This window comes from Papaver somniferum, chromosome 9 (assembly GCF_003573695.1).
Source record: "Papaver somniferum cultivar HN1 chromosome 9, ASM357369v1, whole genome shotgun sequence".
NCBI lineage: Eukaryota > Viridiplantae > Streptophyta > Magnoliopsida > Ranunculales > Papaveraceae > Papaver > Papaver somniferum.
Window position 1 is genome coordinate 29,367,597 of NC_039366.1, and position 14,776 is coordinate 29,382,372.

The 14,776-nt window shown below is 36.9% G+C and overlaps 1 protein-coding gene across 1 annotated transcript; it reads right to left on the bottom strand.

Annotated features, from left to right (window-relative positions):
• Positions 1–6,782: 6,782 nt before the first annotated feature.
• Positions 6,783–8,115, bottom strand: LOC113309331 (transcription factor bHLH35-like). The gene is made up of 5 exons (XM_026557759.1): positions 8,021–8,115; positions 7,547–7,712; positions 7,204–7,419; positions 6,951–7,121; positions 6,783–6,875 (listed from the first exon to the last, which is right to left on the bottom strand). Exons 1-5 carry the CDS (start codon positions 8,107–8,109, stop codon positions 6,783–6,785), a joined length of 735 nt encoding a protein of 244 aa, XP_026413544.1. The 5' UTR covers positions 8,110–8,115.
• Between the last annotated feature and the right edge of the window lie 6,661 nt (positions 8,116–14,776).

The following is a 14,776-nucleotide window of genomic DNA, read 5'->3' on the forward strand; positions in this document are numbered from 1 at the left end:
GGAATCCTGAGTCCTGGTTCCTCTTGATCTTGTGACATATTGTGTATATATTTTTGTTTTAAAAATCTTTTCAAGTCCGAGTAACGAACTCTTATTTACCGCAATCTTAATACTACAACAAAATGGCGCCGCCGACGCGGACTTGTATATAGATTTGTTTTTAGGTTTAATTTTTTATTTATTTATTATTATTTGTTCCTTTTTACGTTTCTTTTTGTGTCTTTGATTTACAGGTTCGAAGTGGAATACTAAGGACTTGGGAACAAAAAGCTTAAAGCTAAAAGCTAAAAGAGAAGAAAAAAAAAGACATAATTTTTTTTTAGGATTTAATTTTTTTTTATTATTTTTTTTTTGTATATAGCTTTTATATATTTTTTTTAGAATTTGTAAATAGGCTTTATTTTTCATAATTTTTGGACTTTTTATTTGGACTTTATTCTGGACTTTGGACATTATTTTTAAAAACCCTACGGAAGGGTTATAAATTAAAAAAAATTAAATACAAACTGTTTGCAGGGAAGGACGACGATTACTATATCGTCTCGGCCCCTCGGGTTCGCACACGGCATAGGAGTCGTGGCCCGAGTCGACAACAACGGTTCATCGCCCGTCTGGTACGGGAGGTAAGTCCAATCGAAACACCCGCGAATCTCCTGCAAGCGGGTTACTGTCTGCCTTAAGGTGATAATTGTTTGAGGACGAAACGGACTGTTTTTAATTTCCTAGTAAAGGGCAAGGCCTGGCCAAATCAAGATAAGGACTCGGATTTGATCACCGTTTCCTTCTTGCCCGCCTTAGGAAAACGAAACCAAACGCGAACCTAAGCCTAAAATTTTGAATAGAACGAGACCAATAGGGTAACGAGCTTAATAGGAAACTCGTTTGAAAAATATTGGTTGCTCTTTAAGCACATTTCAAAGTTCATGATGGTTTCTGTGAGTTGAATGCGTGACTGCGCCGCCTTGTGATAGCGGTGAGGCCTTGGGTATCAAAGCTCCACTGAGCTTCCCTCGCCTCGATTCAACTTACATTAGCTCGGATTGATTCCAGAGGGGTGTGCTCAAATTGTAACAAATTCCTTTTCGAAGGAATAGAAGCTGGTCTAGAAAACAATCTAAGTGGAGCCATCATGCTTTTTGTTTGCTAGATATATTTAGGTTTGTTTTGGTGGAGTCAAGTCGGCCTTGTTTGTGGTTGTGTAAAATTCCCTTGCAATTAATAATGTCGAACTGGTATGATAGAAGCCAATACAATGAGTATCGACCTGAATTTGAATATGGACATCATCATTTTTATGACCATGTTGGGAATAGTGGTTGGGAACGCCATCCTTTGGAAGGATATGGGTCATACCCTGGTGAGCCCAATTACTATCCACACATGCATCAGTCTTACGAGCAAGAAGATTATAGTACTAGTTCTTCGTCTCTAGAGGATACAATCAAACTATTGAAAAGTAGTCCTTTTTATGATCCTTCTGATAATTCCTCTTTACTAGAGTCAACACGTAAATTAGCTGAGTCAACACGTAAGTTAGCAGAAATGAATAACTTAGTTTTTGACGAAAGAGAACTTTCTATAGAGGAATCCCTCAAGTTGATGGCTGAGACGAACGAAAGACTTGCTCGAAATAATCTAAATTTCCAAAATAGTGTTTCTAATTTTACCCTTGATATCAATAGTGAATATTTGCCTAATTTAGAGGACGAGGTTAGAATAAAAGACACTACTTATTTAGATAAGGTTCAATCATTTTTGTACTATGATGATGAGGATAGCAGTAATGAAGAATCTGAAATATGTAGGCATAGTGATCAGGAGTCTAGTAATCCAATTGAGCTGTATAGTGATTATATTATTTCTAGTTCAAATCCAAATAATTTTTATGATTATTCACCTATTCAAAAGGACGAGGATTTGATTAGGGATACCACCGTTTTAGACGATGTAGTATTTCCTGTTTACGAAGCCGATAGTGGTTTAGAGGAACGGGTTCATTTCGAAAATACTGTTTTAGAGTCTAGCGACTTAGAAACAATAGTCTTGGAAGAAGAAGATAGATCCGTAGAGATGAGTAAAGATGCACTACCTGATAATAACTTAGAAGAATCTCTTGAATATTTTAAGGACTCTGAAGATACGAAAATTCAAGAAATAATTAGAGGTCTATCTAGAGACACTGAAAACTCTAAGTTTGGGGGTGATTATCACTTCCCTAGTGCCTTACCTTTAACTCTCAGAAAGTCCCCACACTTAGGACTTGATATCTGTGCCTCAACCATCTTACAAGATTATCTTCATACTAGGTTTCCCGAACCTAATGATGTCATGAAAAAAGTTCAGTCGTTAGAAACCCATCCTCTGGTTGATGTGGTTTGCCCAGGCTATGATACCCAGATTGACTTTGTTTTCCCACCAAATAGTTTTCTTCCAATTGTGGGAACGTATAGATTTCAAATGTGTCACTTATTAAGTTCTGAGACTAAGCCTAAGTACTTTAGGAAATTAGAATCGACACATTTACTTCAGAATGACCACTACTCTGACTGTGGTCAACTATGTAAGTCATACCTAATTGACTTAGAGGATCCTAAATTATTTAGGTTATTTTGTGATTCCAGGTTCTTATCTGAGTTTTTCCAGACTCTAGGACCTAATAATTTGGATCCTACCTATGAGGAAATGCATCCGAGGAAAATAGTTTATTTAGACCCCTTCATAGAACCTGAACCTGAACCGCAATTAGCGATAGTTATCCAGAAACTAGGTAAGGGCATGCTAGTCTTGTACATTTTCTTGGTTCACTGCAGTTTCCTTTTGTCAGCTCTTTTTGGTTTTAAAGACCCACAGTTATTCCGGCTATTGTTATACGGTTCGAGTTGACTAAACCTTTTCTATGTCTGGCTGAAGACTTTAAACTTAGCACTTCTTGGGAGGTAACCCAAACTCATGCAACCAGGTAATATCTTTCCTTAACTCTTTTTCTTCGAATGGTAATAGTTTCTCCTTTTTCATGTTTTTAATTTTATCTTTAGAACATTGAGGACAATGTTAGGTTTAAGTTTGGGGGTATGGGAGAAACTTTTTAGTTGCAATAAATAAACTCCAGAGCCTAGAAATTTATGCCTATTGAGGATTGCACTAACTAATCTAAGTGGATGGAAGCATTTTGATTGTAGGAGTTTGAGGAACCAATCTGATTAGATGGAAACATCTAAAGAGTCTATTCATAAAAGCACAGAGCTCAGGTGTTAGAAATAACATGATAGTTTCACCATATCTCGTTGAGTCCTTTTCACTTCTATTTTTATTTTATTTTGTTTTTAAACTATGTTTCTCTAAGTGATACGTGGGGCCCACGATTCAAGTTGTTACCAATGCTAGGGTGAATTAGAGTGATTGAGATACCATGAAAAAAAAAAAAGTTGAAAAAGAAAAAGAGAAAAAAAGTAAAAAAAAAAGTTGAAAAAAAGTTGAAAAAAAGTTGAAAAAAAAAAAGAAAGAAATTGAGACCAGACCATTTGACCAAAAGGAATAAATTCAATAAAGTCGATCACTGGTACCCTTGTATATGCCAGTTGTGTTGACCTAGAGTTAGGTTATCGACCACTGGTACCCTTGTATATGCCAGTGTGTTGATATTAGTCAGACTAGTATCTCAATCCATTAGGATAGGTTCATTTTGGCGGAGGCCTTCAGACAGATATGGGAAACGCCGTTCACTTAGTAAACATCAAAACCATCTATGTTTTTCTATATCCATCTCTTAATCTTTCCATGTGATTAGTTTGACTCCGAATATGATGTCCATAGTGCAACTATCTGAGTAGAGCTCTGTCACTTTATATGAATTTTAGTATGCTTGAGTGCAAACTCGTGTACAGCAATTGGAATTTCGCATCAGGGTACTTCTTCCTGTAGTCAATAAGTATACCAACCAAGGAGATTCTTTAGTGCTTTCCAAGGTTCTGCGTAGATAGCTAAGGTATGGAGTACAGGTTTTGTGGGTGTATCTCTGGTAAGCCCTCCCGAGACTATAACTCGGCCACTAGGGCCACCTAGGGGTTTAAAGGCTTATTGCATACGCTAAATGCAATCGACGATGCCTGCGACAGTGAGTTAGGATTTTATTTTGTAGTTTTGATTTGCTCGGGACTAGCAAATAATAAGTTTGGGGGTATTTGATAGACACATTTATGTGTCTAATTTGTCCCAATTGTTTATATTGTTAGTGCTCGATTTTGTACTTATTTGGTTATTTTATGTCTTTGTAGGTGTTTTTGGAGAAATAAGCTTTTGCGGCGAAATTGGCTCAAAATGTGGCATTTGAACCTCCGTAGATAACGTACCAGAAGCACCCCAGAAGTATGTTGGAAGCACCCCAGAAATACCCCGGAGGAACCCTGAAAAAGTGTTGAAAATATCCCAGAAAAATTACTATTTGCACCCAAGGGGAAAGTGTTATTCGGACTCTCACTATGGATAAGGGGTAACCCAATTCGGACATGTGCTAAAGGGACACCAGAACTGGATAAGGGGGAGGTCACCTCACCGTTTGAAAACAAATTTTGGCGGGAAAATTTCCTTTCACCAGACAGATTTAGGGTTGGATTTTCGGACGAGTTTTAATGAGATTCAATCACTGATTCTCATGGGCTGGACGTGATATGGATATACAATTCTAGTATGGATGATTTCATGGGCTTAATTGGGCTAGAATATCCGGGAGAAGCAATCAAAGTTAAAACAGAGAGACGTGTCCTGTTGTGCACTTTCAAAGATTTTGTGGAGATTTTGGGAGATTTTTACGCTGGATAATCATGTATTTGGTCCTGTTCAAGTCATAGGAAGAGTTTGGTGGCTATTTTATAGCTAACAGACGCGTACAAACACTGACAGAGGTGATTATTGTTTCAACGGCAGAGAAGAAAAAAAAAGAGATTCTATCGGGATTTCTTTGAGCTGTGAAGTATATAAGAGGTGTAGAGAAGTTAGAAAAGGTTTTATCAAGAGTTAGGGGTCGATTGGGAGGCCAGCAGAGAGGCGCAGGAGGAGTTGCAGGAATTGTACCTGCTGCTGCTGCCATTAACAAAGCTCGAAGAACGCGAAGAACACACCTGCAAAGACAGTCGTTTATTAACAGTGACAACGACTAGAATCTGGGGGTCTTAAAAAACAGCGTCAACAGCAGCAGTGAGGTATCGTTATTTACAGCAGTGGTATTCTATCGTTCTTCTCTGGACGCTTAAAGAGGGTCGTAGTTTCACTGTATTATATTTTTCACTCTTTTAATCATATTTTGAGCATCAAGTATGTATTTTGAGAACATGATTATTATGAGTAGCTAAACCCCAATACTGGGATGATGGAGGAAGCTGTTTTTCAGCCATGTGGTTATTTAAATAATTCTTAATTCACTTTTTGCACCGATTTTAATTGATTTATGATTTCAATTAATTACTTGTGATTTTGTTTGATGGAACATGCTTAGTCCTAGGGATTCTTGATGTGCCATGCTTATCATATACAAGTAATATTTTATGGAATCTAATTTGGCAAAGATAGAGTTAATACTTGTTTTATTTTGAGCTATAATCGCCTAGAATTATTTTCTGAGCCACTTGAATATGAAACACATTGGAATCCTGAGTCCTGGTTCCTCTTGATCTTGTGACATATTGTGTATATATTTTTGTTTTAAAAATCTTTTCAAGTCCGAGTAACGAACTCTTATTTACCGCAATCTTAATACTACAACATCCTCCACTAAGTCATCAGCTTCAATGCTAGTAATTGAACTCTTCTCCATATTAAGCTTTAACCCAGTTAAGACCTAAAAGATAACCAACACTACAAGAAGTCTTCTAAGTTCCTCCGCATTATCACCAATTTAGCCAGTAAAGTCTTCTAGTAATTGAACTCTTCTCCATATTAGTCTTTAGACCACACATTTTCGTAAGATAGTGGTGCAACCAGTAAATAATGAACCAGAGGAAAAGAGAGAATGCTGCAGCATAGCCAAGGAAAATGAAAAACTGTATTGCATAGTGCATGAGAAACACTGTGAAAAGAAACCTTAGTCGTCAAGGGAGTTGGGGGAGTTGGGTGTAGTTGTGTTTTTTCCCGTTAGTCGTGAGGGAGTTCGAGGGAGTCTCTCAAAATCCCCGTTAGTCGTGGGAGAGTTTAGAAGAGTCTCCCAAACTCCCTAAAAAACCCCGTTAGTCGTGGGGAAGTTTGAAAGAAACTCTTAAACTCCCTGTTAGTGGTAAAAATTAGAATGATAGGGAGTTTGTTTTTTTTTGGAGTTTTGGGGAGTTCTAGGGAGTTTATAGTGTATTTTTGCCTCACTCCAAATCTCTCAAAAAAGTAAAGATTTTGGGAGAGTCTCTCAAACTCCCTACACTCAACACACCAAACTCTCTCAAACTCCCTATACTCTCTTACACTCCCTCAAAATCCCCAAAATTCAAAATACATTAAACTCCCTCCAACTCACTCATGGACTAACCCCGTAAAATATGTCTATTTCAGTCAGAGGTAAAATCGTGTGGTTTTTCAATTTCTTCAAGTGGTACAGATAATGAAAAGAATTACAATCTGAGCAGCAAAAATATTTCAGTTAAACAAATGTTTCTTTGGTACTTTGAGCGCGAAAAACTGCATATGCTAAGAGAACATTGTCTGTTAGAAGTTCATTTAGAAGTACAAAGAAGGAGCGTAACCGAAAATTACATTCCGTATTTGTCTGACGGGAATAGAGAATGCAAAATGGACAAAGCAGATTAGAAACTCATATTAGGACTTTGTGAATCATTAAGCCCTGCTATTGCTGCTTCTATCTTCATTTTCAGTTCATCTTTCTCTTCTTCATCAGCCTTTACAAAACATTAAGAAAATAAATTAGATTATGTTGCTTTGATTTACAATTACAAGGTATGAAGATTGTGTACCTCAACATAAACAGTCTTCCATAATCTCCCGGACACAACAGAAATGTTGGCTTTGACAATTTTAAGCTTCAAAGACTCAAAAACTTCGCAAAGTCTCAGCATTGTGTCTATTTTTTTATCACATGTTAAGCTTACAACCATTATATTGTCACCCATATTATGAATCCTGAGCTGCAAAATAAAAAATGTAATCATACTTATGACTTGCATCGTGAACATTTTTTTGTTAAACGTAATGCGTTCAAGAACTTACTTGGAGAGACTCGATAGATGATGTTTGTGATCCGCTAGAATCGTAGGCACGGTCGATCCTTTTCTTCTTTGTTTTCGAAAGATTCACAGTATCTGACACTGACTTCTTCAGTTTTCTGGATTCTAGTTCAGTTATTTCAGATTGAATTACTCGTTCTTGTTCATGTAATTCTTCAATGTACTCGGTCGCATCCTTAATTGTCGAGGCCTTATCCATCTTATAACCAAATCACTCAAAATGTTAGCTCAAGATTACAACCATTTACAGGTCTGTCCAGGACCACTGTTGTTTTCATGCAAAAATTGAAAAAATTGTGCTGCTATGAGTTTAAAAGTTAGTTTACCTTGCTAATGTTAGGAACTACAGCTCTCAGTGCAAATAAACTATCATTGAGTTTCTTCCTTCGATTTCTCTCAGAAACTATGTTTTTTGCTGTCACCAAAGGCGACGCTGCTCCGTCCGGCGAGCTCGAACCGAAGTATCTGGAAATGGGTTCATCAAGTCCCCAACTGCAATTCAAACATATCATTTACATAACTCAAGTAGTACACCTAGACTCGAGAGAGAAAGAGAGACGATCAAAACTGAAATATTTGGTGAAGTAGAAATCTTAGGTAGAAAATTTGCTCAAATTTGTATTGATATCACAAAAATGAAATAAAAAAACTTCTTCAAACTGGGTCACTCTAACTAAGAGCAAATAGTTTCTAAATAAATGAATGAAAAATACTTTCTAAAAACTTAGAGCAACTTTTGCATCAAAATTTCTTACAATTGGGTTGTTTATAACAACTAGCTAGTTATGGTAGATGATTACCTATCAAGTTGAAGTTCGTCATTTTGCAAGAACAAATTCGTTTCCCAGTAGAGTTTATTATAATCTTCTTCTTCATCAATGAGCTCCATTACATTTGTTAATTGGATCTCTCCACTTCAGAAATCAGCAGATCATGAGACATGAAGAGAGAGCTAACAAGAGTAAGAAGACTTTGAGCCTTTAATAAAAAATGTGAGATTGACTAGCCCATTAATGAAGAATGTCTTTTCCTAAAATTACACGTTCAAGGTTAACCGGACAGCTAACAGCACAGGGTCAAGTTACCCAAACATATATGAGGGGACCAGAGATGGCGAACAGACTTGAACATGCCATAAATGGAAACTACCCAACAATCACGTAACTTAGTTGTGTCTTCACACTACAATTTCATTGATAAAAAAGCATTTATGGAACTTGGGTCCAACTATGAGGGGACCAGACATGGCGAACAGACCTCAACATGCCATAAATGGAAACTACCCAACAATCACGTAATTAGAATTTGACAAGGGTAGTTTTGTAACTTTACCCATTTTGACACCCCTTAGCCTTGCTTTACCCATTTTTGACTCCCCTTAACCTTGCTTCTACTTAAATTCCTGTATACCCCGGTTGGTTTGGGTATACCTAAATCCGACAAATAAGAAAATTTATAGTCTGTTGTAGGGCTTGTAACCCATGGATGTGTGATCCAATATAGTGTCTAGGATCTTCTTCCTACTTGTATAAAAAAGAATATATTTATGTAACACAATTTACACTGATCAATAGAAACTTTCTCCTGCCTCTTTATCTTCCCTATATTTCCACTGCAAAACGTTATCATGCACGAAGCTGTACCGCAGAGCTAGATTGGATCGTTTGGATTCTTTCTTTTTTTTTCTATATGGATGATTTACATCAATGCAGTTATGCAATGATCGTCAAGCCAATGTTGAAATCGCTGGAATCAAATCAGCTAAGTTGGATTTATTTATTTTTTCTCTATTCCTGTTTTTGATTTTGGCATATCCAATATAATTGTATCTTTATATATACTGGATCTATTAAGTCTGTGGTGAAAATTGGTTCAAATCTCTTGTTGTAGAAGTTATATCTATGATTACGTTTTATAAATTGTGATTTGACTCTCTGCCAAATTGATTTGAATCTCCGATGTAGAGATTATGTCTATGATTTACATTTTATAAATAATAAATTGATTTGAATCTGTAGAAGTTATATCCATGATTAAATTAATGTATTTGTGTTTTTGATGTTGTGATTGATTACGCTCATGCTGCATCGGTGGTAATCCACGAGGGAAAGAGGAAAGTCCGTTTGTTTCCCATTGTTTCTGTAACCGATTTGTCTGTTCGAGCCGGTTCGGTTCATCCGGTTTGGTTCTCCCGGTTCGGTCTAGTCCACACCGGTTCGGTCCAATCCGTCCGGTTCCAGCTGTTACATCATGTTTTGTTCTCTGTTGTTGGGTTGTGCGCGATCAAGAGCGTTTAGGTTTTGTGTATATACAGTGGGAACCATAGTTAGTCAAAGTTGAATGATGTTTATTTTTTGTTCAATTGGTTGTACCAACTGGATTCCAATGTACTCATTTGGGGCTTAGAAGTACTTGAGCACCATTATTGGATACTTGATATTTTTCCCCAAATTTGAATGTTCCGTGGAATGTGATCAACTTGCTCGACTATTAATTAAGAGTCGGTAGTTTCAAAAGATACGTTGCAAATAATATCACATGTATTCCAACTTTTGTGGAAGAACTCACAAAAGGTGATATGAGTCAGAAAATTTCCATTTCTCTACTTCATCCATGATACTAACGAACCAGTATATGTTGAAGTATGACAACAAGAGAACTATCATTAGTAATATATTCAACCTAAAGTAAGTGGTTGACATGTGTAGTGAGATTCTCTTGGCCTATTGAGATAAAGATATTTCTCAAATTAAGCTAAATGTAACAAAATTAAAAATTGAAAGAACCCCGAAGTAATGAGGGTTAAACGTACGGACTCATATAAAGCATGTGAAAAGGGACATATGTATCATGAGACAAAGATGTACTTTTGTCTTCGGTAGTAATAACACCAATAACAAGTATCAACCGAGTATGGGATCAGCTAAAATGTAATTGTAGCTCCCATCATAAATGAAAAAGTTGGAAATGCACCTAGTCATAGGTGTTGGTATATACAATGTAATGTGTGTATCATAGTAGCAACCAATTTTCACATCAACTTTAATGGCAACAAGAACTTTGCAGGACAATTGACTATCTTATTCAGTTGAACTAGATCTAATGTCTGCACTTATGGAATGAAAACACGAGACATAAATTCTCTAAAGAACTTGAGATATATTGGGTGAAACGTAATATATATTCACTCTAAAGTACTTGGGTTGAATCCCACTTTTATTACGTAATAAGGCCACACCACTTATTAAAACTCTCAAGACCCAAGTGTCTAACTCATAGTTGTTTTTCTTCCACTAGCTTAAGGAATTTAAACTAGTTGTTGAATTATTTCCTTATAATGTGACTACGAGGATTGGATCATCGAGCAAAGCACTACTCAAAAAAAAATTTCAAGATAGAACAAAGACGTCACAAAATCTCTACATATACCAAGAGATAATAACGCCTTGTTAAATTCCACAAAAACCCATGCAAGTGGATATCATGTGGAAACTCATAGTGATGAGAATGTAATTGACTGCATCTTTTATAGTCTCTAATTATTAGAGAAACTAGTGAGTCAATCTAGTGAGATGTAAATCACAATAGTATTTGGATTATTGAATCCATATTGACTCCGACGATGAAATGTTGGGAATTGACTCATACATGCTTTGGGCATAACCATAAAGCCACTTTGGTTGTGACATGATGATCGTTTTGAAAGGACTCATACAAACATCAATTTATTTGAGTGAACAAAAAACGGGATAAAGATTGACAGAATGCGAAATGCCGGCATATCTCCCAATAAGTGTTTTCTAAAGTACTAGATGCACAACTCCCACCCACCCCCTGATAAGCACGTAGGTGCTACATTTTATACCCATATTTATATTTGTTAGGACTCGATATTCCGGCTAATGACACTATTTTAATGCTTTTGTTGGAAATACAAGTTAATCCGGACATCGAAGGAAAAACGGCTAAATTAGAGGCTAATTGGCGTTTACCGCTAAAAGCACCAATGCCGTACCAAGAAGAAGAGACCTCAATCAAGTGTTGCCGTTGCTCGATTTTCTATGGAGCGCCACCTTGCCATTTTCAGAGACAGAAAACAATGGCGTGAAAAAACACGTTAATTATTATCTAACATGGTCGAAGTAGTAAGTGCCTTATTAGGTGTTAGCTAAAAGAAATGAAAAGAAGCAACGAAATGTGTTTCTGAGACGTGAGCCACTAAAGGGATTAACGAACAAGGGAGACAAAGAATTGTTTTTCTTTGTTAAGTCACGTGAAGGCACTAGAGAGGATTAAAGATAAATGGGAGACGTGTCCAGGTCTTCCACTACGTATCATTTCTTATCGCAGGTGGTGCTCATTTTTGTTAAGAGAGAGGGGATTTCAGAAGTTCTCATCTTCATCCAGCAAGGTGATTCTTGGCGTCTTCTTCACGGTCTCTTGGCAGATGGAGATCAACTTATACTTCCAAAACAGAAGCATCAGCATGTGAAGTTGCAGAGAGGGAATTTGTTCTTGCCGTACAGATTGGTGGTTGTCTTGATTACCTACGGAAACGATGCTGATATCTAATCTACACTGGGTTTGGTCCGAATGGTGTTGCTGGCAACGATTTTTGTAGTTGGTTGTGCCCGGAGTTGGGACTTAGAAGTGAACTGGGTTTGGCCGACGCTGCTGATGGTGGAGATGCATGTTGGCTGAGATCGCAACGAGACAAGGAGCGGATGATGCCACTGGCTGTGTATAGAGCTTAATTTTGCTGTTGAATGGCAGCAGCTCGTCGGCGTGGTTCTTCTCCAATATCTACAATGGGTGCTGGTTGTTTAATGATGATGTCTACCACACGAGCTGTTGATGTTGGTGGAGGATAGTCAGTGAGAAGAAATATTGGCAGTGGAGATGGTGATTGTGTTAGAATTATTGTTGATTTCACTCCTGCAAAACAAAGGTTAAACACAAAAACTGAATTGCGACTGAGTCACGACCAGGTGGCTCTCTTTAAGACGTTTCGCGGCTCTGTCTTGAGTTTTGTGCAAGCAGTCTTTCTTTGTCACAACGTCCCCAGGATAAAATAGCCGAGAAAAACTCTCGTCGATCTCTCACGCACACAGTGAGAAATCGATCACTTTCACTCTTTTAATCTTGCTCAGAAAAAACTTGGTCTCTTGATTCACAAAAACAGTATATGGAAAACTCTTACTTTTCTGTTTCTCAAAACTGGTTTATTATAGCCTTCGCAATTAAGACAAAATTAATGGGAATAAATTTTGGTTTTAATTGTCTCCATAAAATCATGTGTAACAGTCCAAAAACGGTCAATTAATTTATGCCAGAATAAATATTATTTAATCTGTAATTAAAACCTGTGAAAACGTTTTGAAAAAAAAAACTTTTTAAAAGGAGCAAAGACCCCGCTCCCGGATTGATGTTATATATATAAATAATATATATACACCTATCCTTCCGGGCCCAAAATGTTTAACCACTAGGCCAAGCTTGAATTGTTTATATAAATATACAAAATAATTATTTTAAAACATATATCCGAACGGATTGTTAGAAGAGATTTTGGAGGTGGAATGCGCAGCTTGGTTTTTATTGAGACTTCAGGAAACAAAGGAAGATGAGTCAAATCAGCTGCAGACAGAGATGTACGTTGGCTGGTCTTGTACGGGGTTGCTGCCATCAGTTCATCTAATGGACGAAATGCAGCCTGAAGTTGGAGTTATGTTGAAATTATCGATCGAGAAATACATGAGTGCGCTGTGCAATCGAGGGACCAAAAAAGTTGAGTTGCTAGTGGGGATTATCTCGAGTTCATAACAGCAGCATCACCAAGCTACTATGAACGGGTTTGTATTTGTGAACTGTTGTCTCGATTAAGGAATTTTGAGGTCTGATATGGATCGATTGCGGCTGATGATTGAGAAGAATATGGAGACTGGGGTTAACACTGCCAAGAGTTTGGACTTGGATTGTGGGGCTCAGGTTGAGCTGGTTCGGTGGATAAAGATGGCCGGTGGTTAAAGTTTAGATGGCCAGTGAATACAAGTTGGTGGCTTGGTCGGATTTAGGAAGTATTGGACCGATAGAGAAGAGTAGTGGACTGGGCCTTGGCAACTGCTCGGTCCTATTTGCTGGACTTTCAATTTCGCAGCAGCAGACATATTTAAACCTACAGAGACAAGAACAAAGGGGGAAGGAGCTGCGGCTGCAGAGCCGTAAGGAAGAGAATAGGGTTTGGAGTTTTCCATTCCGTTTTGATTATCGAGTCATCTTCTTCGATATTTTTTTATGGCTTTTAAGAAAGCCATGTCTTGCTAATAGTTTTGTAACTAGGGTTTTTACGGTTGAAGCTACTTGGGTATTAGGCTATTTCTAAATTGAATTGAATTATGAAGCAATAGACCATTATGATTTGAATTGATTAATCTTGGAATATTGTTTATTTGATTGATTGAAAAATGAGTTGTTGCATTGCCGGTTCTAGAAACCTATGCGCGTGATTGATATAATCTTACAAATATGTTTGGTCTCATTGTTTGATAGTCCATGTTTTGTTAAAAACTTTGATGGATTATGTTTAGAATAGTCAAATAATATTTGTGAATTAATATTTAGTTTCATATAATTTTATCGCTGATGCAATTTGATGGTGTATGCTTAGATTTATTCTTTTGATGCACTATGCTTAGGGTATACCAGTGACATTTGCGACTCTATGCTTATAATAGGTGATGTCAATAGAACGAAAGATACACAAATACTCATAATTATGTTTCATTTCAGTAATTAAATAGAAGTAGTGGTGGATTCCATAAAACCCTGGTTACCAATTCTCATATTCTTGGTTACGTTTTCATTCTTGTGTTTTCTTAGTTCTGTAATTTCTGAAAATATTAAATCTGATCGATTATTTATTTATTTTAGATTATTATATTATTGGATAAATATTATTTTTTTAATAATTACTTACTGAAAAGATAATTTCCCACGTTAGAAAATAAAAATAAAACTTAGTTTGGCATCCTAACAACAAGCTGGGCACCAACCCCTTTTTGAATAGCAATACCTAGCATATGAAAAATAAAGGAAAATTTCTTGTTTGGTCCTAAGCCCATAAGGTTATTTATAGCAGGGTCCAACTAGATTTTACTCTTATTCTAAGGTCCAAAGTTATTTGAAAACATGGAAATGACTAATATACCCCACTGTTTAAGTACGTGTGAAATAACATACTACCATAGATTTGAGTACATAACTGATACACTGTTTACAAATTTGAGTACATATCTGCTATACTGTTTACAAATTTGAGTACATATCTCCCACACTGCTTACAAATATGAGTACACATCTGCTACACTACTTAGGAATCTGAGTACTCCTCAATTCACTTTACTTTATTGCAGCACCAGCACCTCTGCAGTCAACCATTCACCACTGCCTTCAGCTCTATCTTCTCAGTAATCTTCTATCTTGCTGCATCACAATATTCTTAGCTTAAACCACAACTGCAAAGCTACATCAACACCATTGTCATTTCAATTCTGCTG